Raw genomic sequence first — 24,654 nt, 5'->3', positions numbered from 1 at the left:
TGCAAGTGAGACCTGGGCAGGTTTGATTTCCGGGGCTGAGAATCGTGGTGTTGGCCCTGCTCCCAAAGCTCCCAAAGCGGTGAGAGAGGAAGTAAAGACAGAGAAGAGCATTTCCACCCCATTCCCCCCGCCCCCCCCCCCGGCGTCTCTCCTTGGTGGCCAACAGGATGCCTCTCTCCCTGCCCTCTCGGTGGGGAGTCTCCGGGTATCTGCAGCCCCCACTTGGCCCTCTGTGGGGCCCAGGCAGGAGTCCTTCCTTTCCCCCCCCAAGCCCAGCAGGAGAGCAGCTGCTCTGTGGAGTTCTCCGGGGAGGCCCTGGCCTGCTCATACCTCTGAGAGGCCGTTTGAGCAGGGAGGGGGCACAGCCTCCGGCCTCTGTCCACCTGGCCTTTTCTTGGGCTTTGGGGATGGAAACCTTGGCTTCCCCTCTGAGCTCTGGGCTGCGTGTGTCAGGAGGAAAGGAACTCCTTCACCCTTCCAAGTGACACCTTCAGCTGATAGGTGACAAACTTAGAGTTAAGAACAGAAGGCGTAATAAATCCAGCCTGGTTTGCCTCCGCACAAATAAAGGCACAATTTGAAGATGTGAAACGGGAAAGCATAGGTGGGAGTAAGTGAGTTTGAAATAGAATTAGGCAAAGGAGATAAACATATATTCACAAGAATTTATTAATGGCTTTTAAAATATGGTACGAAAGCCTAACAAGAGTGTAACGTTAGATGGATGCTAAATATTGGGCACAATATTGGCATGGATATTTCAGGAGAAAGCTTGGACTAAAAACACTGATTTTACTCTGCGTGATAATTTAAAAGAAGTGTTTTGTTAAATGGTGCAAAGATGACATTTGACACCTGTAAAACTTCCAAAACGTACAGGAACTTTTCAAGTGAATGTTGCAAAACATTTCAAGTGAATGTTGTTGGATGGAGCCTATTAACCTGTGTGGTGGACTTCTGAAATGGCCAGAAAATTTAGGTGGGTGACTCACCAGTGATTGGTGAAAATAATAGGAATCCTTTTTCAGATGAAACGTTTATACAAGGATTATAAGGTTCGTAGAAGAAGAACTGAGTAAAAAGCACAGTGTCCTGTTGTTGTCTGTGACTGCTGTGGCCAGATATTATATGCATGGAAGTGGGGGGAAAAGCTTCAGACATTGACTGAATATTTAACGTTATGGACTCAACTGAGAGGGCAAAAGTAGATGTCTAACGAGAGAGAAATCTGAGTTGGTTTATGCATTATATTTAAGAATGGAGAAAATAGCTTGATGATGAAGGATTCTGTTCATTAAATAAGGGGAAATAATGGAAAATTTCAATAGTGATTACAATAGCATAAAAGAATCCAAAGCGGTTAATGGATCTGTGAGAAAAGTGAAGGGCAGAAGTGGACGATAGTTTTTTTTAAGTTGGATGTTTACTTTTGCATTTGCAGGTTTATGTTTCCGTATAGGTTTATGAACTGTTTTACGTGTCTATTTTCTGTGTAGAATTTTAGTACATACACCATATGTAGTATTCACAAAACAGACTTAACCGGATTCATTAATATAAGCTTGGTGACAAAATTTGCCCAGATTGGTTATTTTTAACCTGATTTGTTTTTATATAGCTGACTAAGTTCTGTGCACCCAGCCCGCTTGGTTAATTTGATTCAGGATATTGTCCAACCCCCCCCTCCCTCTGAATGGAATCAGCCCAAGCACCAAGGGACACGCCTGGCACCTGCTTTGGCACACCAGGACGTCCTCCCTCTCCGTCTGAACCACCCTGGCCTCCTTCCACTGGGACAGCCTGGCCGAGCAACCTGTCTTCCCACAGGCTGGGCTGGCGGAGACGCAGCTGCTCTGCCGAGAGTACGCTTGGCTGGGCCAGATCTACCAGTACGTGCACAGCTGGAGCGAGAGCCAGCTGGAGAGCATGAAGGGCTGGCCGGCGGAAGAGTTCGTGAATCAGGTCCTCAAGTTGCGGACCTGGGTGGGGCAGGTGCAGAAGGTGCCCCACGTGGTCATCACCTTCAACCACTTCTTCCTGGTGGACTGCGATGGCATTCTTCAGGAGATCCGTACGTGTTTCCTGGGGTGGGGAGTGGGGGGGGGCCCTCATGCTGCCAGCGCCCCCGAGCCTGCCCTGCTCTCTCTCCCCAGTGCCCCTCCTTGCCTCCATTGACAAAGACATCCTGGCCCTCCTGCTGAGAGAGACCACCCACCGCAGCGAGCAATTCATCGCCGAGTTGTCCTTGGTCCTGCAGCTGTACGTGAACGTTGGCACCGACATCTTCACCATTGCCAAGTGCTCCCAGAAGGTAGGCGCCTCCTCCAGCCGCGGAGCCTGTTTTCTGGGCACCCACGAGATCTCCCGGCGCCCTTTCCTCCCACACGGGGCTCTCAGGCACACCGGGCTGTCCCTAGAATTATTTTGCCGGCCTGGGAAATTCAGGGCATTGTACCAACCAAGCCAAGACCCAGTGGCGAGGGAGATGGCATCGGGATGGGTTGCATTTGGGATCTTGGGCTCTGGAGAGGTGCCTATTTGAATGTTAGGGGTGGGACATTGGTGGAGAACCTTGGCTGGATCCAATCCCTTTTTCATCAGATCGCCACTGCTTGCACCCCCCTACTTGACATTTGGTTGACTGGGGGAGGGCAGGGGGGGTGGTAGAGCTACGTGGGCGGCTCTTGCCCTCCCTTTCGCTTGGTCCAAGGAAGGGGCATCCTGCTGGCGCTGCTGGGAGTGGCTGCGCTCCATGCTGGAGGCTCCAGTGGAAGGGGAGATTTGCTGCCTTCGTCCTCTCTGAGCTGGGCGGTTTTCTTGGGGCAGGCCTTTCGGGCGCCCACTTCACTCACACACACACCCCACTAAAAGGAGGCAGCACAGCAGGGCCTGGGGTAGAAATAAAGTTAGCCTAGCAGGATTCTTGAAGAATCCTTGCTAGCTGTTACAATTTTTACTGATTTATTTTACAAAGTGTGTGCACATGTGCACACCCCCCCCCATGCCCCCATCTAGCCTGTGGCTAGAAACGGATGAGTTCTAGTTCGCCTTAGCCATGGAAGCCAGCTGGGTGACCTTAGGCCAGCCCCTCTCTCAGCCCAACCTACTTCACAGGGTTGTTGTTGTGAGGAAAATGAAAGGAGGAGGGTGTGTTGAATCTGTTCACCGCCTTGAATTATTTGTAAAAGTAATAAAGAGAAATAAATATATAAATATGCTTGCCATCTTCAGCTTATTAAAAAGATATTAGTAGCCAGTATCTGCGAGGGACTCATTCCTGCAACACAAATAACCTCAGGTCCTGCTCAGGCGATGGAGCAGAATCCTGGAGGCCTTCCTGAGCCGGAAGAGACCCCGGGGGCCCTCTTGACTGGCCCCTCGCTCAGGGCAGAACCCCCAGGGCCAGGAAAAAGCCCCCCCCGGCTGGAAAAGCCTCTTTTCCCTTTGAGTTGGCGCTGCCGTGACATGGGTGGTGGGGGGAAGGGAGGCAGATGGTTGCGCTACTTCATAGCTCTCCCACTTGGAGCATCCTCCTCCTCCTCCTCCTCCCCTGCCCCCCCTTCCAGAGTGCCCGGCTCTCGGCCCTTGGGCTCTTGGAAGCTGCCCTGCTTCCCTGCATGAGGATGTGGGTGTCCCAGCAGACCTAGAGTTGAATGGAGCCCGCCCAGCCTTGCAGCTGCAAAAGAGCAAAAGCCATCCCCAGAGGAGGAGCCTCTCTTTGTTCCCACTTGGTCACACCACCCCTAGATGGTGGGTCCAGTTCTGGCCGCTGCATATGAGGCGGGACGCCGGCAACTGGAGTGCATCCTGAAGCAGGCAGCAAGGATGGCCAGGGTCTGGAAAGGAATGAAACTTGCCAGGAACGGTTGCAGGTATTTAATCAGGTCTGGTTAATCTGAAGGAGAGGAGACCTGATAAAATACCTTAAAGGCGTCTAGTACAGAGGTTCCCAACCTTTTGGGCACCAGGGACCAGTTCCATGGAGAGGTTATTCCACGGACCAGAAGGAGTGTGGTTTTGTGTGCTGCTTGCATCTCATGAATGGGGCTTTGCTTGTTTGTGCAGACTGGTTGCTGGCATGCTGCGGCCCGGTACCGGTCCACAGACCGGGGGGTTGGGGACTCAAATTACAAGGAAGCAAATTCAGAAATAATTTCCTGATGTTACGAATGGTTCAAGAATGGAACGGGCTGCCTCGGGACATTTGGAGTCTCTTTAGCCAGGCACCTTCAGAGGCTGGATGTCCATCTGCAGGGGATTCTGGCCCTGGGCAGGGACTGGAGTGGATGACCTGCCCTTGGATTCTGTGGTCCGATTTGTTCTTATTTGCATCTCAAGTGCCCAGGCTAACCCTCTGCACGCTGGTAACCTTGAGGGAAAATCAGCTAGGGATTCCTCCTGATTTATGTTGGGAAAATCCCCTTGGGCCTTGGCTGTCCTCACTTCCATAAGGACTTGGGCAGGAGTTCCCAGGACCCAAAAGGCTGCTGTCCCTGGTAGCGTGATTTGGGCTGAGAGATCTTTTAGGGAAGTCCCAGTGGCAGATGACTCTGCCCTTGACCTGTAAGCTCAGATCCCTGCAGGTAGCCTTGTGTCCACATGAAGCTTTGCTCCCTACGCCTTTTCCTAGGCCGATTTTGTCTTATGCTTCTCCTGGTTTTTCTCTGCTAAAATCTCGGTTGCAGGCCCCATGTGCCACTGTGAATTGAGATAGGGAAACTCATCACAAGTTGTGGACTGGAATTGGGGGCTGGGATGAATGTCCAACCCCTGCAGCAAAAGAGGGGCAAATTGCTTGAACTTGTGGAATCGGAATGTAAAAACGTTTGGCCTAATTCTGGTATTAGTTGTGAGTTGTGGCTTTGATTTATTCCTCCACAGCTGGAGTACTACCAAGGCCAGATGACCGAGCTGCAGGAATACGTGGATTATGTGCGCGCCCTCAATGAGGTCATACAGCAGTGCTATCGCCCTCTGAGCCCCAGTGAAGAAAGTCTGGAAAACATGGTGAGGGTCTCTTCCTCCTGAAGCCTGGCAGAGCCGTCTCTTTGGGTGACGGGCAAGGGAAGAGGCGCTCTCGGGCAGGGCAGAATGGCTCCCGGAGGGCTGGCTAAAGAGGAAGAGGAAGAGGGGAGGCTCCTTGGCCCTTCCTTCTTTCCCTCCCTTCCCTTCCCCTCCCTCATTCCCCCCCCCTGGCTCCTGGGTCCTTCGGGGCAGAACGTGGGGGGTGGGAGTTCCCATGAAGCCAGAAGCGGCAGATTCCTGCTTGGCCCCTTCTCCGGAAGGGGGGCCTCTGCGTCTTCTCCTACAGCAAGGTGCAAGACCATCGGGGCTTCATTGCGGGCTCCGTCATTGTTGGGCGGGTGACAGCGGCTGTCCCCTCCTCTTCCGCCTATGGGGCCCTTGAGCCCTTCAGGGAGAGCCGCGCGGCCCCTGAGCCTCCTCTCTGCCCTAGCTCTTGGACACCTGGGATGCCTTCGTGTACCAGCAGCGGGAGGTCTCCGACTTCATTGTCTCCCGCCGGCTGAGCATCATTGCCGAGCTCAGCAGCTCCCTCCAGGAGGCCACACAGGAGCTCCAGGAACTGCTGACCATGGTTACCGTGGGCCGCTTTCAGGACCCGGCCCAGAACCCTCGCGTCATGGAGGACGAGCTGATACGGCTCCTGCAGCGCTTCCAGGCTGTGGTGGGACGTGTCACGGACCTCTGCAACTCACAGCGGATCCTGACAGGTGGAGGAGCTGCTGACCAAATTCTGCGGGGGGGGGGGTGTCAACCTCCTGCGTGTGACAGGTGAGTCAGGGGTCTCTTAATGCTTTTGCAGGGGGACGCACGGACCTCTCTCTCCTCACCAGACAGCAGGAGGTCATCGAGATTCACATCCGTGTCTGGCAGCTGTTCCGCATCGTTTCTGAGCAGGTCAAGGAGTGGAAGTGCTTGGCCTTTATCAAGGTGAAAACGGAGACAGAGATGCAGCCAGCTGGAGTTCGTTAGGCCCCTTTTCCAACATGCCTGCACCGTCCTGCCCTTTGGTGTCCCCAGTGCCACATCCAGGGGTCGATGCCCAGTGTCCTTTGGAGGGGGGATGCCATTCCAGGCCAGTGGGCCATCAGGGTTTCACCCGACAAATAATTTTCCTTGGCCAAACTGTGTTGATCACCTGCCTACCTGTCGCATCAGGGAACTCAGCAAGGCCGGGAAGGGTTTGACCTCTGAGCCTGATGGTCCTGGCCAACCCCCCCTTTCCCCACTCGCAGTTCAGCGCCCCTCTGGCCCTGGAGAGGACGGAGGAGTGGCAGAAGGAGGGGGCCAGCCTGCAGCGCTCCCTGCCCAGCCACCACCGGATCATGCAGGCTTGTCTCTCGGCCATTGCCAACTTCCGGAAGTACCTGCCCTTGCTCCTGAAGCTCGGGAGCCACTTCCTCAAGCTCAGCTGCTGGAAGGAGATCTTCGCCGGTGAGGCGCTGGTGGGGCCAGCCTTGGAGTGCCGGGGAGAGACTGAAAGGGGTTCTGGTGCTGGGCCTGGAGGAGCTTGGGGGCACCCCCGGAGGGTGGCTCTGGGCGCAGGGCTGCATTGGGAGGGTTGGCAGGGAGAACGCCAGGATGGAGAGGGCGGACGGCCGAGTCAGGTGGGGCTGAGCTGATTTTGGCCATTTCCTGCTCTCTCTCAGTGATGGGTGTCAAGTGCCCGATGAATATGCAATTCACCCTGGGCCAGCTCCTCTCCTACCCGCTGCTGGAATATAGCGATGCCATCTTCAGGGTGAGTGGCTTGGCACGTGACTGGCTGGGGGGAGCTGTGTTACTCCACTTGCTCCTGCTGGGCGGGGCCGTGACAAAGCCATCGTCTCCCTTGACCATCAGGTTTACGCTCACGAAAAAAGCCGTCACTATGCCAGGGACACTCTCCAGCGTGTCGAGAGGGCCTGGGCGGAGAAGCAATTCCGTCTCATCAATTTCATCCTCAACGTGCCCTACCAGGAACCGCAGCCAGAACGCTTCCGACGTCCGACTAGCGGCCGCCAGCGTGCAGCCAAGCTTGAATACATTTCCAAGGACAGTGGCACCTATGTGCTGTCAGGTGAGGCCCTGAATGATGCAGGTGCGTTTGGGCTGAGCGTGGACCCAGGGGACAGGAGCCAGCAAGAAGGACCCCTTACCTGTTTGCCGGAGCTTTTTATGCCGCCCTGCTTGTTTCCCTCCTTTCTGGGAACGGGAAGGGGCCTTGAGGTAAACCGTCAGCTACTTTTTTTCAGCGGGAACCTTTCTCGCTCTTCCCCCTCACGCAAAGGGGGCGTTAGGGAATATTGTGGTCAATTTGGGCCAAACATCCAGACTATCTGCCCTTTCTCTTGGGCTGCAGATACCACTGAACTGAAGGCTGCCGTGGAGCACAGCATCTTAACCCTCCAGAATATGATCCTGTCTCCCTTCTCTTCCGACATCCTGGAAGAGGCCAAGAGCTGGGTGTCCACACTGCGTACTTTTGGTGAGGAGGCAGAGAGGGGCACCCTTTGACTTGCAGGGTGAAGGAGTCCATTGGGCATCTGTAGTGCCCGAGGGGCACCTATCACCCCGAACCCCTTTCTCTTGGGGGGAGGAGGGAGGAGGCAGGAGCAGAAGAGATGATGCTGGCCAGACTCAGAAGTTGCCAAGCGGTGAAAGAGGAGGTCTCTTTTGGCTCCCAGTACTGTACTAGCCTGGTTCCGGATTCAGTGTGCTGTGAGAACCCAGCCAGTTGCATATTCAGGGATCAGTGAGTGTTAAAAACCCTCGGGTGTCATGTGACGGGTGGATCCCCTTCCCTTTTCTTCATCCTTGTCTTCCTCTTTTTCCCCAGAGTCCCTTCTTTATGCCTGGGTGAGTTTCCAACAGAAGTGGGTCTTCCTGAACATTGTTCTTTACGAGATGAACATCACCCTCCCCAGCGCAGAGCTGGTGAGTCGGGCTTGTTGCCTGGAAGGATCGTCCCGCTTCTCTCTGGACCCTTCTTCCATCATCCTCCCATCCTCCTTTTCCATGCCCCATCCCCGCAGGATTCCCGGTTCCAGCGACTGGATGCCCATTTCCGGGAGGTCATGCGGCTGACGTGCAACGATCCCCTGGTGCTATCCAGTATCCAGTTAGGGCCAGGGTCTAGCCGGGACAGCCGCTTCATTGGGGCCACGCTACAGGCAGCTTTCCTGGAGGGCTCTGCTGACTTGCAGGGCCTCATCCGGGCCCTCGACTATGTGCTGGAGGCCACCCGGATGGGCTTCCCCCGCCTGTTCTTCCTCAGCAACGAGGAGCTGGTGGCCATGCTGTCCACTGCCAACGAAACTGCAGATGCCCCAGCATGGTCCCAGCGCTGCTTCCCTGGGGTATGCCAGCTGGACCTGCTCCTGCCAGCAACTTCGCAAAACCTCGACGCCATCTCAGCCGAGCTGCCCCTGGTGCAGGTGGTTGGCCTGCTGGGAAGCCACGGCGAGAAGCTGAAGCTGTGCAGCGCAGTCCCCCTTGGCCGGAAAGTCACCCAGTGGCTGTGTGTCCTGGAGCTTCGCATGAAGGAGTCTGTCTTCAACCAGGTGCAAGAGTGTGTGGCCCAGCGCCTGGCCCTTAGGCCGCAGCTGGATTTAGCCTTTGAGCGGCGCCCTGGCCCCACGGAACTGCCCCTGCATTTGGTGGCCGAGTGCTGGGCGGGGCTGGGCAACACCTTTCCGGCCCAGTGCGTGCTACTGGCCGAGGAGGCGCTATGGCGGGTGGCGGTGGAAGAGGCCTTCTTGCACCAACGGCTGCGGAAGGGGCTGGAGCTCAGGCTCAGCCTGAAGCTGGAGGCCGTGGTTCACTACATCCGCAATTACCGCAGCCTCCATGCCTGGAATCCAGAGCAAGATCACCTGGGCATGTTGCTGGGGGCCCTGATCGTCGTCACCATCCAACAACGTGACCTCACCTCCCGGTTGCTCAAGCGCGAAGAGGCCTCTGTCCACGACTTTGAGTGGGCCCGGCACCTCAAGTACAGCGTCCGCCTGCTGCCTGAGAAAGCCCGGGCGGCAGGGCTCCCTCTGAGCTGCTCCTGGGTGAGCAGTCTTCCCGGCTGTTGGGCCGAAGTCCTCGACAGCCGCTTCCCTTACGACTCCGAGTTTCTGGGCACTGGCTCACCGCTGCTGGGCAGCCCTTCGCTGGATCGCACTTTCCTGGGGCTGTTGCTGGCCTTGGAGGAGTTCGGCTGTGGGGGCCTGCTGGGCCACCCGGACGTGGGCAAATCTCACACGGTGCGGGGCCTGGCCCAGTTTCTGGGCCGCCACCTGGTCACGCTGCACTGCACCAGGCAAATGTCCATCGGCTGCCTTTCCCGACACCTGTGCGGGGCTGTGCATTCGGGGGCCCTGCTACTGCTGGAGTCTGTCGAGACACTGGAGCCGGCTGTGCTCTCTGCCTTCAGCCATCGCCTTGTAGACCTGCAGAGGATGTGTCTGAATTTCCAGGAGGGGGGCAAGGTGGCCCCCTCTGGCCAGCCCTCGGGCGTTTTCCCCCCTGCCAGCCCAGGTTCTGAGAGCTCAGGGAGCTCAGAGGAGGGTGAGGCTCAGCCCGGTGGTTTGCCAGAGCTGGGCACTGATGACGCCGAGCCCTATCAGCCGCGGGTGCTGGGAAACATTCTTTTTGGGGGGAGGCTGCTCCGGGTGCGGGAGACTTATGGCTGCGTGGTCACCATGGAGTCTCTTCCGGAGCAGATGCGTCTGGCCCTGCGCCCTTTGGCTGTGCTGCCCCCTGACCTAACGAGGCTTGCGGAAGTCATGCTTCTTATGGCTGGCTTTCGGGAGGCCACACTCCTGGCGGAGAAACTGTGCACTTTCCTCAAACTGGAGAGGATGCTCAACCCCAGGCCCCACTTCAGCAGCCCCACCCTCATCCGGAAGGTGATTGGAGCAGCCATCAACATCTTGTTTGCTCCCACACTACCGCAAGATCCTTCGCCTTCCCGAGCCAAGCCCTCTCCTCGGACAACCTTCTTCCTGGGTCTTGAAGAAGAGCCTGCCGTGGTGAAGGCTCTGTGTCGCTCGCCCTTGCTCACTGGCCCTGAGGGTCCTCGGCTGCAGAACGTCTGTGAGCTGCTCCATGATGTCTTCCCGAGTGCCTCCCTGCCCCACTCCGAGCAGCTGCCCCCTCGGCTGCAGAGCGCCCTGGTGGCTCAGTTGCAGGAGGACAAGCTGCAGCCAGACCCAGACCTCCTCCTGGTTGCTGGCCAGCTCTCCCAGGCCATGCAGGTGGCCACCGGCATCCTTCTCCTGGGGCCCTCGGGAAGTGGCAAGACCACTGCCTGGAGAATCTTGTCCAAGGCCCAGAGTAGGCTGGCAGCCAGCGATGCTACACCTGGTGTGCAAGGTTCAAGTGCCCATGAGAAGGCGGCCTTCCGACCTGTAAATACTGCCTGCTTGTGGCCCAACGCTCTGAGCATATCGGAGTTTGTGGGCAGCCTGGAGGGTAGCCTGTGGCAGGATGGGGTCTTCTCCCGGATCTTGCAAAGGGCAGCCACCTCGGCTGCCGCTTCTGGGACTGGCGAGGGCAGCTCCCAGCAGTGGTTGGTGCTGGACGGCGTTGCTTGCCAAGAATGGCTGGAGCCCATCTCCTTGCTCTTCAGCACCAGGCCTTTCCTGAGCCTGCCCAATGGGCAGAGGCTACGGGCCCCCAAGAACCTCCGCTTTCTCTTTGAGATGTTGGATGCTTCAGAGATGCCCCCTTCGGTCTGCACCCACTGCGCCCTGCTGCACCTGGAGGGCTCCCAGCTCTGGCAAGTACTGCTCGCCTCTGCCTTTGCCCCTGCACACCACAAGTACAGCCTCTCCCTGGAGACCCTGGCCGCGCTGCACAGCCTGGCCAAGGAGCTCTTCCCGGCTACAATGGCCTTCTTGCAAGAGCATTGCTGCCCGGCCCTGCTGCCCCACGCCCACCCCCAGCGCCTGCTGGCCCAGGGGGTTCAGGAGACCACGGCCTTCACCAGGATCTTCCAGGCGCTGCTCAAGCACTACATGCACCGCGACCAGCTCAAGCCCCGGGCGGCGGCTGCCAAGGTGGCCACAGGTAAGGGTGGTCTGCTGGGGAGTGGCTGGGGAAGGGGGTTGGTGCTCCTCCCTCCCCAAGGAGCCCAGGTGACACCCCCCCCCCGCTTTCTCACCTCTAGAAAGCAACTCCTGGACGCCCCCCAGCTTGAAGGCTCACAGCTTGGATGAGGTGCCCACCCACCACCCCCTGCTTGCCCAGAGCATCTTTGTCTTTGCCTACATTTGGGGCTTTGGGAGCCATCTGCAAACCAGGTAGGTTCCCCGGCCCCTCTGCTCTGCCAATTGCCCCCCTCCCGTTGCCCCAGAGAGAAGAGTTGGGGGGAGGGAGGGAGGGGAGAGCCCAGGCGGAGAAGAAGCAGGAAGCCTGGGAGAAGAGGAAGGGAAGCTGCCCTTGCTAGCACCAGGCCAGACCTATTTTCTCAGGCTTTGCCACCCCCAGCACCCCCGGGCATTGACGCATACCCTACCCTGCCCCAAGGCAGCCATTCGCTGACAAACCTAGCAGACAACTTTGTCTCCCCAAAAGTAGAGAAGGGAACTAAGGGATTAGCCATATTGGATCTAATCCTCACTAACAGGGATGAAATGATAGAAGGTGTTGAAGCCACAGGATTCTTGGGGGGAAGTGATCATGCAATATTGGAATTCAACAGGCTGGAAGCACAAGCAATAGAACACAGTCAAACTACTCTTAGACTTTAAGAGAGCTAATTTCAATAAACTTAGAGAGAACTTGGGAAGGATTCCATGGATGAGAATCCTCAAAGAGAAAACAACTCAAGAAGCTTGGGAAATTTTGAAAAGTGAGAAAATAAAAGCCCGGTCTAGCACAAAACCATCAAAGAAGAAAAATAACATCTCTCTAAAGAAACCAGCATGGCTGCATAAAGAACTCTGATAAATTGAAAGATAAAAAGGACAAGTATAAAAAGTGGAAAGAGGGGCACATAACTAAGGCAGAATATCAGTAAATAGGCCATATCTTCGCAGAAAGCTAAGGTTCAAAATGAACTAAGGCTTGCGACCAGAGTCAAAAATAACAACAACAACAAAAATTCTTTCAACATGTAAAAAACAAGAAAAAAGTGGGGGAAAGTGGCAAGAAGGTGATAAGCAACAGGGAGAAAGCAGGCCGAGAACGAGGGAGGGAACAGGAGCCTTCTGGAGTCGTGGTTTCACTGTGGGCTAGCCAGCCTCTGCTCTCTCTTGGCACAGGTGCTGGCCTCTCTTTGACCACTTTGTCCGCCGGGCCCTCCAGAACAGCAGCTTGTCCATCCAGCTCCCGGCAGCAGTTTCCACTTTTGACCTTTATCCCCTGGCTGAGGACGGCACTTTGAGGCCTTTCAACGGCCGTTACCTGCACAGTTACCTCAAGGCTCTTCCTATGGGCTTCTCAGTTTTGCCGCAGGTACGATGGAATCCCGAGGTTCCCGTTCCCCCTTTCTCATGTGCTGTGCACGCCTGCATCTTGGTGACCTTGTTTTCCTCCTCTGCAGCACGAGCGGGTGCTTTTTGTACTGAACATGTTATTGGGCACAGAGCAGCCCATCCTCCTGGTCGGGGAGCCGGGCAGTGGAAAATCCACCTTTGCCGAGATGCTTCTGCAGCCCAATTACTTGTATCACCGGGTATGCCTCACGCCTGCTTTCCGCACAGTGCACTTGCGTCAACTGCTGCTCAGGAGGTCTCAGAGCGCCCTGAGGGAGAAAGGGCTCTTCCCCACTGGCAAGCCCCCCCGGGGTGCCGCAAGCAAAGGACGCTTCCTCTTCTTGATGGAGGACTTGCACCTGGCTTTTGTCGGTGAGTTCCCCTCCCCTCTTCTCCGCCTTCCCTTCTCTAAGGTTGGGGAGTGAGCTTGGGAAATGCTGCAGCAAGTCCCATGGTTCTCCGCCTCCTTTTCAGATCCAGTCCGAGGGACCAGCCCCGTGATTGAGTCTCTGCGCCAGACTCTCACCCTCCAGCAGTTCTATCACGCTGAGACTCTGGAGCTGCAGCAGTGCCCAGCCACAGGTTTCAACTGCTTTGGTACTTTTTCCGTCCCGATCACTGGCAGCCTGGCACTTTGTCCTCGTTTTGGCAGGCTTTTCAGCACAGTGGTGCTTCCAGCCGTGAGCAGGGAGTCTTTGCTCAGCATGCACACCAGCACAGTCTTAACCTGGCTGGAGAAATTCCCTCTGCTGACCCGGCATCACGAGTTAGCCTCTGCAGTGGTCAAGGCCACCCTGGACACTTATGAAACAGTGAGAAGAAGGTTCCACCCCTCCCCTGCCTGCTGCCTCTTCCAGTTCTCCTTGCATGACGTTGCAAAGGTGATCAAGGGGATGCTTCTGTTGCGGCCCCGTCCGGGGATTCACCTGAGCACCCCCCTGGAAGACCATGGGTCCAAGGGGTCAAGCCCCAGGCGCATCTCTGTTATGGGGAGGCCGGCTGTGGGCACAGGATACACTGCAGTGCTCAGTACCCGGTTGATCATACGCCTTTGGGTGCATGAGAGCCTGCGCACTTTCTGTGACCCTCTGCGAGGAAAGCAACAGCGGGAACTCTGTGAGCAGATCCTGTTGGAAATCGCCACCACGATCTTCTGTGCCAAGCCTGGTGTCTTGCGGGTTGTTCCCTCCCTCAGTTCCCCTGTCCACAGAGGCACCGCTGTTCAGTTCCCTAGCACATCCGACACCTGTCTGGCCACAGCCTCTGTGGGGGAGGAGGACTCCAGACAGGAGCATCTCTTGCTGACTCTGCAAGCAGAGCCCGAGTTCCCATACAGCGCCGAGGTCGGCTACCCGAACTGTTGGGATCCTGTGGAGCAGGCCCCCGCCCTGGCGCTTGACCCACCAGATGCCCCTCCTTGGGAAGATGTTGCCCTGGGAGAACCGGAAAACAAGGCCCCCGAAACGGAGCCCGAAGAGATGGATGGGGAGAAGAGGCAGAGCAGTGGGAAGCCCAGCCAGCTGAAAGCGCCTGAGTCTCACGCCACTCCCCATCGGTCTTTCCTAATGCGAACCAAGCACCGGACCTCAGGCAGGAAGGACAGCTCTGGCCCACTGCTGCCGCTTCACCTCCTGCTCCTGCAGGGCGAGTCCCCAGCGGACATCGTCTTCAGCAAGGACCTGGGCCCCGACTTCTACGGCCCCAATGCTCACAATCCCTATCAGGAGAAGCTCTGGAAAACCCTAGAGAAGCAGCTGAGCTCTTGCCTGCCCCCTGACTTTTTGTTGTGCTCAGATGGACTGCGGCACGTGGTACGGCTGGCCCGTCTGCTCTGGGGCCCAGACAGGCACGGGGCCCTGGTCTCTTTCGTCCGGTGCACAGGCCGGCAGTCCCTGGTGGCTCTGGTGGCTCGTGCCACAGACACTCTGCTCATGAGCCTGCTGGCAAACACTAGCGAAGCAGAGGCATTGGCACTACTGAGGTCGGCAAGCTGGCAGGCTGGAATTACGGGGAGGCGAGTATTGCTGCTGGTGCACCCAGGAGTGAGCGTGGCCATCTTGCACCAGGTCCTGGCACTGATGATCGAAGGCACCTGCCCTGGGCTGTCTAACCCGGACGATTCCATGGCCATCATCCAGGCCATGCTGCAGGAGAACCAGAGCATCAAGCGCAACATGCGGGAGGACCTCGTGCTGCAGAAGTAAGGAAGGGGGAGGAGAGGGGGAGGACCTCTGGGCCAGAGCAATGGGCAGGAACTCCTTCAGGGCCCTCCCTGCTATCTTGGACTTGCAGGTTTCTCCAGTTGGTGCGTTCCAACTTGCACGTGTTCCTGCTCTTGGGGACTCCTGGTTCCTTGGCGCTCCCACCCCTCACAGCCACAGTATTGGCTCAGTCACTCTGCAGCCTGGAGATTTACCAGAACTGGAGCCAGGAGTCCTTGCTTCAGGTGGCCTCCAAACGCTTGAAGGGCCACTTCAAGAGTGCCGTACGTCTTACCCGAGGTTGGTGCCAGCCGAAGAGGGGGCTTCCCTTTCTTTGCCCTCAGCCCCACCCTCTGGCTTCAGAAGGCTGTTCTTTCTCATCTCGTTTCCTTACTTTGCACTCGGAGTTCTTGCCCCAAGCAAGCCACCCAGGTGCTGAGCGGCGTTAAGCACCAGAGCTTAGGGATCGTGCTCCAGACAGCAGGAGTCTTGTTCTTTCACTGGCAACTCTCGCTGGCCTCTCCAAAGGCTGCTGGTCTGCTGCGCACCTGAGCTGACCTCCTTGTCTCTGAAGGGCAACCTCAGCTGCCAGAGAAACATTGGGACCACGTCCGCTATAGCTGGAAACCCAACTGCCCCCCCCCCCAGATCCTGGCCAGGAAAGCACACAGTTTCCCCAGGTGCTGCTTTTCCCCTCACTGAATTCCCAGAGACACTCACGGCCTCAGTCTCTGCGCTCCCTCAGCCTCGAAGCCTTTCTAAGCTCATTTTCGGCAAGGGTGGAAACATCAGGCGTAGAGGGGGGTCCGGCCCCCTCTTCTCGTCCCTCCTGCAGGCTCTCTCTGAACAGGTGTTCTCACGTGTTGCCCTGCCAGAGCCCCCATCCTTGCACGCCCAGAAGGACCTGCTTCACAACACGGCCCTGGCCGCCTCCCGGATCCACTTCTCGGCAGCCAACTACGCCTCCTCCCTGGCCGACAGCCTGCCCCTCGTCAGCCCCAAGAGCTTTCTGGATTTCCTGGATTCCTACGTCTGCCTGCTGGACAGCCTGCAGGAACAGGTCAACAGGAGAGCCGAACGGTGAGTCTGCCTGCTCGGAAGCCAAGATGGGCCTTTGCTCAAACGTCACCCTTTCCCAAACCCCATCAGAAGATTGTCTAAAACAAGTTTAGGAGCTGGGCTTGTGCTGCCTCCTTTCTAAAGCACGTCCGTCCCTGCGTGCCTGCTGCCATTCGGAGCAAGCCTCGCGACGCCTGGAGTGCAGAAAAGGAGTGCAAAGTAGGAAACCGGAGATGGGAGATTAAAGAAAGAGATGTTGAATTAATTCTGCACAACCCCTCCCTCCCTCATCCCACACCCCTTTGTGCCTTTCCAGTCCTTTCTTCTCCACCTGCCAATTCCTTTTGATTCGATCTGGTCATCTCTTTTCAGCTTTTGTGTTTTCCTGGCAAAATGGATAAAAGCACGTTCTTATATAGGTTTCACTTCCACATCTGTGAGCAAACATTCCGTCAGGCCTGCTGCAGCCCGATCCCTTAGGAAAGAAAGATCCCCGACTCCATTTGGTTGAAGTAGTGGGTTCTTTGACGAAAAGATGCGGGTTGCAGTAGAGTCAGGCTAGAACTGAATTATACAGAAAGTTTCCCCACATCCCAGCCCTCCCCCCAGGATGACCAGTAAGAGCCGCCCCCCCCCCGGGTGCTTTGAGAAGGCTGAGGTGTTTAGGGTAATCCCCGTTCTTTCTCGGGGTGCCTGGCCTTCGGCACTGGCAGGAACTTGGTTCCAAGCTGCCCTGTGCTTGCGTCAGGCTGTCATTCCCCCAAGCAGGCCTGACCCATTTGTTCTCACAACCGATCACGAACTTCCAACCCCCATCAGCCTTAGCCTTCCGTAAAACTCTTCCGTCTATTTCTCCACCTTTAGCAGACATTTTCTCAAAAGCACACCAGTTCGTCAGCTTAGTTTTTCCTCCTTTATGCATAACTTTAAACCTTTACCTGCTTTTCCTCTATCAAACCAAAGTTAGCTTGACATTTGATGAATTAATTTTTGAGAGCCAGGTGGGGGTCTCAGACTCAGGGCGTCCCAGGGGAAATCGCCAGGTCCTGTCCATCGTCTCCATCAATGCCCCACTTACCTGGCCCCCGACTCGGAGCAGGAACAGCCTGCCAAACTGCCCAGAATAAACAGCAGGAACCTCTTCTGGGCCTGCAGTACCCAAAAGAGAGGGAGGCGCCTGAAGCTGCCGTCATGCCCCAGGTGCAGAGTCAGCTAGCCCATGCGGCCCACCCTGTCTTCGGCCAGCATCAGTCCGGGCGTGCTTTGAGGGTGGGGCCGTGTTTCTGCAGCTTATCGGTAAACCGACCCCCCCCCCCGTGTAAGAAAGAAGTCTTAGGACTCGCATCTGTATCCCAGTGAGATGATTCCCAAGGGGGGGGGGCTGCTGGGGTGACTGTGAAGGGAGAGGCCTTTTGTCCCTGCAGGATGAAGCTGGCGTTGCAGAAGATGGATGAAGTGAGCAAGAAGCAGCAAGAACATACAAGGGACGTCCGGTTCCTGCAGCAGAAACTGGTCAAGATTAAACAGGTGAGTTTTAAAGTTATAACTTGCTAGGAAATAGCTTGAAATTTAGAGCACAGACGAGACTCCAAGCAGGTCCTAGAGAGGCTCCGGCGGGGAAGTCTTGTTTGTCTGGGGGTTTTTTGGTAGCTGATTTCTTGACCAGATGATTCCTCCAAAGTGCCCCCTTAGCTCGGAGACGCCCTTCACTGATCCAGTCTGCATGGGATGGTATCCAGACCAACAAATACCACAGAGGAAGCTGGAAGAGAATGAATGTGGCTAAATTAAGCCCATGGGGGGAGGGGCAAGCATTCTGTTCTGCATCTGGGTGGGAAGGAAGCAATGAAATTAATACAGCTAGTCCTCTGTGGGCACATAAACCACAGAAAGCGATGAAATGCATGTCGACAACCTTGCCTTGATTTCTTCATTCAGATTTCCCAATCAATGATTAGCCCTTTAAGGCAGAGCCCCCAACCTTTTGGGCACCAGGGACCGGTTCTGTGGAGAAAGGATTTTCCACGGACCGGAGAGTGCGTGGTTTTGTGTGCTGCCTGCATCCCACGGATGGGGCTTTGGTTTTTTTGTGCAGACCTGTTGCTGGCATGCCACGGGCCGGTACCGGTCCACGGACGGGGGGTTGGGGATCCCTGTTTTAAGGCACTTCTTGTTTAACAAAGAGGGGGCCAATAGGAATAGAATGGAACTTTATTGTCACTTTAAATGTATGCTAAATGCATACATTAAAATGAAACACAGCTCTCAAAGGGTCATCATCTCCAATATACACATGGCAAAAAAATTGCATATACTCACATACCCACATATATTCTGTGACACAGAGAAACAGCACAATCTAGTTCGGATGCATACATGGTGAGAGAAACAAATCTTGCATGTTTGCCAGATGGATGGCATCGGGAACAAAGCTTAATTAATCCCAGCCCTTCCAGAGAGAAGGCAGAGCTTCTCCAGACCTTCAGCCTCACAGATCACCCCTGGAAGGAAGTCCATTATCTCGAGGCCAAGGCAGGGCTCGGGGGGGGGGGTTCATTGCCATGCTTTCCCAGCAATAACAAGGGCCACCAGCTGGGTTTGGACCCTTAGCGGGAGAAGAGCCCTGGGCCTAGCATCCCACCCTCAAAGGCTTTCTCAGCAGGCCACCCAGACAGGACAGTCAGGCTGTCTTTGCTTCAGGCTCCTCCTCCCACAGCTAACGAGCTCTCTGTGAGATGCCCCAGGAGAGCGTGCATTGGCCAAACCCCCCCACCCCACCCCACCCCAGGGAGGGAACTGCAAGCCCCCTTTTCTACAAGGTCCTTAGAGTGCAGTGTCAGGAGTACACATCCAGGAGATGACCTGGGGTGCAAAAGAACGATGGGAATGGGTTACCAAGAGACCCGAGCTGTCCACCCCCAACCTCCCTGGGATTTGAGAGGGAAGGGAGGGAAGACGTGGACAGACTTGTAAGATTCTGTTATTGTAATCCTTATTAAAGTGTAGTTCCAGTCTGTCTCCCGGTCTGCCCCAGGGCAGAGGGCCAACCCTGGGACTAAGCAGCTAGCAGAGCAGAGCCCTTCGGAGGCCTGAAAGGGTCCAAGCAAAGCAGCCAGCGGGTAGCCCTGCCTGCCCTGCACACACAATCGTTGCCCACTTGGGATTCCTAGATAGGAGAGTGCCCCAAGGGAGGCTAGGACGGCGGGTGGATATATCTAAATGAAAAAAGTGAGAGATGGGTTTGGTGGCCTCGTGCCCCCCCACCCCACCCGCAGCTCAGGTCTTTGATCTGCTCCAAGGATGGCCGATGGCAGCTCTCCCTTCTTTGCCTTCTTCAGCAAATGGCCCAGAGCCAGAAGGAGGTGGAACGGGAGCAAGAGGTGCTGAGGCAGCAGGAGGTGGAATGCCGGAAGTACGAGGCCCGCATCAACGTTCTCACCAAGAAAAGAGACACTTTGGAGAAGAAGAAGGAGATGGCCATGAAAAAGGTACCGGCTCGCTCCGGGGTTGGTGAGCCTGTGGTGGTGGTGGTGTACTTGGCGTTCATTGCATTTAAGACAGGGTCTCCTTTTTTCCCCACTCTGCCCCAACACTGGCCAGATGCTCTTCCAGGGCGAGTGGGGAGGCAAGCCCTGGGCGCGAGGGTGGGTGGTGGCAGGCGGGCATTTGCCTTCCATGGGTGAAGGGCCGGGCTCCTGGTGCTCCCCCCTCCCACACCGTCTTTTCAGGACCAAGAAACGGGAACTCTCAAGCAACATCGTCACATCTTCGGCCTCTCAGTAGAGCAGCTAGGACCCAGCCTGTTTGGGTTTTCATAATCAAGAAATACCTTCACGCTGAATGGGAAGTCTTTGCATTTCTTAATGGCTTAGCTTAGCTTTTATTGAATTGAAAGTGCTCAGAGGAATGAAATCCCAGAGGGTCTCGTGAGAAACCTGCAGCCAGGTTCAGGCAGACGTTGGTGAAGCAGACCGGCCCCAAGTTGGCAAAGGAGGGCACAAGGCTAGACTCTCCCCCCTCCTTTCTTCAGCCCACATGTGGACTATGTGTTAAGGGAAGCTGGATTGGAAGGAGGTGGAGGAAGAAGAAACCTCGGTAATCTGCACTCTGCTGATGACGCTACCCTGATTGCCGAAAAAGCACAGGATCTGCAAGCCCTGGTACTCAAACTCACGAGCGTAGTGAAAACGTGGGACTGAAATTAAAGATTCGGGAGACCAAACTAAGGGCAGCAGAGAGAACAACCAGCCTTAGAATTGACAGTGAAGGTGGCGAAGGGACGCAGAGCTTCTGCCTTTTAGGGTTAACCGTCAACAGCAAATGCCAGCAGCCCAGAGGACTATGGCCCAGATGAGCACATCTTGGAGCAGGTGTGAAGGTTTCGAGAAGATACTCCGAAGTCATGATGGCTCTGCGCCTCCACAGGCCAGCAACAGGATACTGGAGCCACTGCCCCCCCCCACATTGCATCCAGCTCTCCTATCAGGGCTGGCAGGGGGGTCCCATCCATGACAGAGTTCCCTCTGGCAGCACCCAGGAAGAGCATTCGCCATTTGGAAATCCCCTAAGCCAAGCTCTCTCCGGGAGGGAGGGGGCATCTGACCTGTATAGGGCAGAGTGAGGGTCTGCCAGCCACCTGCTTCATTTCAGGTGACCCAGGACTACAAGGCTGCACTGGCCGCTCTCCGAGTGCAGGACATCGAGGAACTGCGGAGCTACCGGCAACCCCCAGCTTTGGTGGTCCAGGTGACCGATCCCCTCTGCCTGATGTTCCAGGTGGAACCCGGGTGGGAGAGCGCCAAGCTTCTGCTCAGCAGGGAGGATTTCTATCAGGTGAGACCCCCTCCAGGACCCACCCTTCCCTCCCACCCTGGCTGATCCTGTAAGCTGCCAAGAGAGACAGCAAGCAAACAAGCAGCTCCTTCCTTCCTTCCTTCCTTCCTTCCTTCCTTCCTTCCTTCCTTCCTTCCTTCCTTCCTTCCTTCCTTCCTTCCTTCCTTCCTTCCTTCCTTCTTGGTTAAGGGGGAGTCCAGTTTTGCTGTTCTTGGTCTAGAGGTGGCTGATGTTTGGAAAAATATTGCTGTCAAGGTTCTGACTAATGAAACAAAATAAATCAGAACTCCAAGGCTTGAAGTTTCCTCGAAGCACATGTTTATTGGATACATAATATCAGCACGGTCAAAAGTAAAAACAACTCTGAAATTTCCCTACAGATTCAGTGCAACTAACAGAAACAATTCCCTCCCCTCTGCTATGCTGTAGATCATAGGGCCCAATGAAAGCAATTGGTGGGCTGCTCAATTCGGTTTCGCTTCCCCTTCCAGCACCTGCAGGAATGACCCTGGTTCCCACGGGACTGCTGTGTGTTTTGTCCAGCAATACTTTTGTTTTCCCTTCCCCCCTCCACTCCCCAATCTAAGTGGCAACTTCGAACGACAACGATGGCTTCAGCCAGGCAGGGCCATGGGAGCATTGAGGCCACTCTGTCCTTCTGTCCTTTTGGAAAGGGTCAGAGGCTTGCCAGGCTCGCCTCCTTTGTAACTTTGGAAGGGCCCAGGAAAAGCCCAGGCACACACAGGAGGCCTGGAAGAAAGGCCATACCTTCTCTCCCTTCCAGGACCTGATCTTCTACCCCAAGGAGACTCTCAGCATGGAGCTCTTCCAGGCGCTGGGCCAAGTGGTCTGCCATAAGGGTTTGTCTATGGCTGCCATCCAGAATGCCAGCCAAGCGGCTGCAACTCTTTATCAGTGGATCTGCTCCATTTACTGGTACCAGTGGGCGCTGCGTGAGTGGCAGCCGGCTATGCTGCAGCTGCAGTCCTGCGAGGAGCAAATCAATGCAGAGAAAGTCAGTCTGGGCGACCGACGCCTTCACTCAGAGTTCCTGCGGGACACCACCCAGACCCGCATCCGGGAGCTGAGGCAGAAGCAGGAGCACCAGGAGAAGCTGCTTCAGCAGCTCACGCAGTCCTTGCAGGCCAAAGAGGAGGCCAGCACTGTCGAGAGCTCTGTGGCCGAGCACCTGGCCAGCTGGACGGCCGTGGCCAAGGTAACAGCGGGGGCCGGAGGCCCTTCCTTCTCCTGGGAAGGGCTGCTGCCTTCTACCTCTCTTCTTTCTTCCCAGGATCTGGAGTGCCAGCAGAGCACGGTGCACGGCGATGCCCTTCTCTGCTCAGCTGTCATCTCGTACCTGGGTCCCTTCTGCCCACTGCGGCGAAAAGAGCTGCTGGAGAAGTGGCAGGCTGTGTGCGAAGGGTCCCAAGTTCTCCTGAGCCCCTGTGATGTCAGCTGGCTCCTGCAGAAGGAATTGCCCTGCCCAGGCCAGGCCCCCTCTGGCCCCCCGCTGCTCCCGCGGCAGAACCCGCTGAAGGTGGCCGCTGTGCTCAGCTCAGCTCAGCAGCAGCGCCTCTGGGATCGGCTCCACAAGCCGAAGGATGCCGAGAGCCGCCTCGCTGCCATGATCGTTCATTCCTGGGTCCACCTGCGGGCCCACCGGTGGCCTCTCCTGGTGGACCCGGACAAGCAGGCCCAGACCTGGCTGCTCATGACTTCCTCTTTGGAAGAGGGTGAGCGATGGAGGGGAGCGGCTGCTGGGCACGTCCTTCCTGGGCTCCGCTCTCACCAGCCCCTTCCTTGCAGAGGAGTCCCAGGCTCAGGCCCTGTGTGACCTCGTGCCGGACTTAGTGGAGCAAGGGGTCAGCGAGGAGATCCCCGAGGACAACCTGGAAATCCTGTCCCTGACCAGCCCTGACCTCGAGCAAAGCCTCAAGGACGCCGTCAGGTTTGGTGAGCGAGATCTGGGGCAAGGTTTGTGGCTGGCCCCGTGGCCCGCGGGGCACGTTCGGCAGAGGCGGAGAGAGAGGGCAGCCCTGAGCAGCGGGGTCTTCTCCCAGGCAACCCCGTGCTGCTGACGGACTTTGAAAAGGACGTTCCCTGGTGCTCGGCCCTCCAGCAGTTGATGGAGAAGGAATCCTTTTGGAGTTGCCCGGAGGGCAAAATTTTCTTCCCTGGCTCTGAGGAAGATGGAGCGGAAGCCGAGCACCTGCCCATCCCACCTTCTTTCTGCCTGTACCTGTGCACTGAGCTGCCTCTTAAATCCTTGGCTGCAGGTAGGAAAGAAATAGACCAAGATCACCCAGATTGCTGTCATGGGATGAGGTTTAGGGTATGGATGAGGGGGGGGGCAGGATGGTTGTGTAAACATGCCCTGTATGTTTCTGTTATGGAATAATTTTTAATGTTTTTAATAGCTTGTTTTTATTGTACGCTGCCCAGAGTCACATTTGTGAGTTGGGCCACCATATAAAAGAGCTGAATGACTAGACAGAGGATGGACTGGGTGGTGGGCATGAGGTTCAGCTCATGATGAGGAGGATTCTGCAGGGGGGGGGGAAGCGCTCTGCCCTCCCCACAAAGGGGAGTCTTCCTTTCCACTGCAGAAGTATAGAAATACACAACAGGTAATCCCCGAGTTACGAGTGTTCACATAACGCTCGCTCGAAGTTACGTGATAAGTGCCCCCTCGTGCTTACAAGCAAATCCCAAAATTATGACTATTGCCGCAGCACAGCAGTTGTTCACCCTTACGAGCGACCGCAGTGGCACTGCAACATTCACCCTGGTTACTCTCCCTCCCTCCCTCCCCATCCCCTCCCCAGGTCTCCCCAGGCGCCAGGCTTCCAATATTCACCTTGTAAAGATCGAGATCCTTCGCTTTCTTGGCCGCTCCAGGCCTTCGGTGCGTTCGCAGACAACGGAGGCCTAAAGTAATGCAAGATCACGCAAGATCAGTGGGGCGAGATCTCACACTACTGATCTCACGTAATCTCATGGTACTTTAGGCCTCTGTTCTCTGCCACAGAGAATGGAACCGAAGCCAGGGGATGCTTCCGTGGCCCTCCGGCGGCCTGTTTCCGGGCAGCAGCGGCCTGGAGAAGGCGTCTGGCACCCGGATCGGGCCACTGGAAGGCCGAAGCATCACCCGCACTCAGGTCTGGGCGGCAGCAGGAACCGCGACAGAGATGAGATGGATCTTTTCAAGGTGAGTCCGGCGCGGCAGGAAGGGAGGGGGAAGCATGAGGTGTCTTAGTGGGTCGGGAAGGCGTTGGGCACCTGTTCCATCATTAGGCTCTCCCTAGCCTTCCCCATCCTGAGATACCTCAGGTTCACTTAAGGAGCTGCCTGCGTCTCAACGAGCAAGGGAGAGATCTCGTTCCAGTGGAAGGGGCAGGCTCCATTACACTCATAACTCAAGGACTACCTATATTGCAAAGGTATCATTTATTTAAGAAAAACCAGAACAGCCCCTGCCCCCCCCCCACACACAACACACACACACATACACACACACACACACACACACACACAAAAGAGACCAGGGAGTTCATATAAAATCAAGAATGATACAATATTAAGAACGATCAATCCAGAATGATCAGGATGGAATTTGGTGATAGCTTCTCTCAAAAGCATCTGGGTGAATATTAAAGGAAACAGAAACAAGGAGGCATTTTTGCAAATATCTGGCAGGCATCCAAGAAACCTGGGGGGGTGGTGGTGGTGAGGGGGGATTTCAGCTCCCTGAACATCAGCTGCAAATCAAACTCTACACAGCAAGTGGGCGATCCAGTGGATCATGCGGACCGCTTGCTTTTCAAGAAGGTGGGCTGGAAAGCCTGGGACCGAGAGAGGGTGAAGGGGAGGGCTGGGGGACGGGGGGGACACCTGAGGAAAAGTGGCTTCCAGCAGGCAGGATGGAAGGGAGTCACATTTCAACTTTTCAAGAGAATTTCTTGAATAAACTGGGGGGAAAGTCGGAAATCTTCCATGAATGGAAATTCTGAAGGAGAATTGGAAAATTCTGAAGAACGAGGTGAAGGAGGCCCCAAAACCGACAGTGCCCAGGAGAGGGAGGGGAGTGGGGG

General features: G+C 56.0%; 1 protein-coding gene across 5 annotated transcripts in view; it reads left to right on the top strand.

Annotated features, from left to right (window-relative positions):
* Window positions 1-24,654, top strand: part of DNHD1 (dynein heavy chain domain 1) — a 35,808-nt gene that overhangs the window by 5,630 nt on the left and 5,524 nt on the right. For 4 of the 5 annotated variants that reach the window (XR_005557255.1, XM_039347956.1, XM_039347949.1 and 1 more), the window contains 24 exons: window positions 1,828-2,071; window positions 2,154-2,311; window positions 4,882-5,007; window positions 5,456-5,732; window positions 5,825-5,952; window positions 6,258-6,456; window positions 6,672-6,763; window positions 6,865-7,081; window positions 7,364-7,489; window positions 7,841-7,938; window positions 8,037-11,061; window positions 11,162-11,294; window positions 12,258-12,450; window positions 12,539-12,842; window positions 12,945-14,670; window positions 14,763-14,971; window positions 15,547-15,751; window positions 17,155-17,257; window positions 19,069-19,218; window positions 20,381-20,563; window positions 21,348-21,779; window positions 21,855-22,296; window positions 22,370-22,516; window positions 22,624-22,839. Coding sequence is in view for 4 of the 5 variants with exons in the window: in XM_039347956.1 (XP_039203890.1) it covers window positions 1,828-2,071; window positions 2,154-2,311; window positions 4,882-5,007; window positions 5,456-5,732; window positions 5,825-5,952; window positions 6,258-6,456; window positions 6,672-6,763; window positions 6,865-7,081; window positions 7,364-7,489; window positions 7,841-7,938; window positions 8,037-11,061; window positions 11,162-11,294; window positions 12,258-12,450; window positions 12,539-12,842; window positions 12,945-14,670; window positions 14,763-14,971; window positions 15,547-15,751; window positions 17,155-17,257; window positions 19,069-19,218; window positions 20,381-20,563; window positions 21,348-21,779; window positions 21,855-22,296; window positions 22,370-22,516; window positions 22,624-22,839 (9,133 nt within the window). In the remaining variant the exon portion in view is untranslated. Of the gene's footprint in view, window positions 1-1,827; window positions 2,072-2,153; window positions 2,312-4,881; window positions 5,008-5,455; window positions 5,733-5,824; window positions 5,953-6,257; window positions 6,457-6,671; window positions 6,764-6,864; window positions 7,082-7,363; window positions 7,490-7,840; window positions 7,939-8,036; window positions 11,062-11,161; window positions 11,295-12,257; window positions 12,451-12,538; window positions 12,843-12,944; window positions 14,671-14,762; window positions 14,972-15,546; window positions 15,752-17,154; window positions 17,258-19,068; window positions 19,219-20,380; window positions 20,564-21,347; window positions 21,780-21,854; window positions 22,297-22,369; window positions 22,517-22,623; window positions 22,840-23,388; window positions 23,469-23,591; window positions 24,360-24,654 lie in introns of those variants that run through there. The other variant, XM_039347979.1, reaches the window with a different exon arrangement.

The sequence above is a fragment of the Crotalus tigris genome, unplaced genomic scaffold, assembly GCF_016545835.1.
Source record: "Crotalus tigris isolate CLP2741 ecotype Arizona unplaced genomic scaffold, ASM1654583v1 scf7180000017560.2302168, whole genome shotgun sequence".
Lineage (NCBI taxonomy): Eukaryota > Metazoa > Chordata > Lepidosauria > Squamata > Viperidae > Crotalus > Crotalus tigris.
The sequence above is the reverse complement of the archived record's forward strand: the minus strand, read 5'-3'. Positions and strand labels throughout refer to the sequence as shown.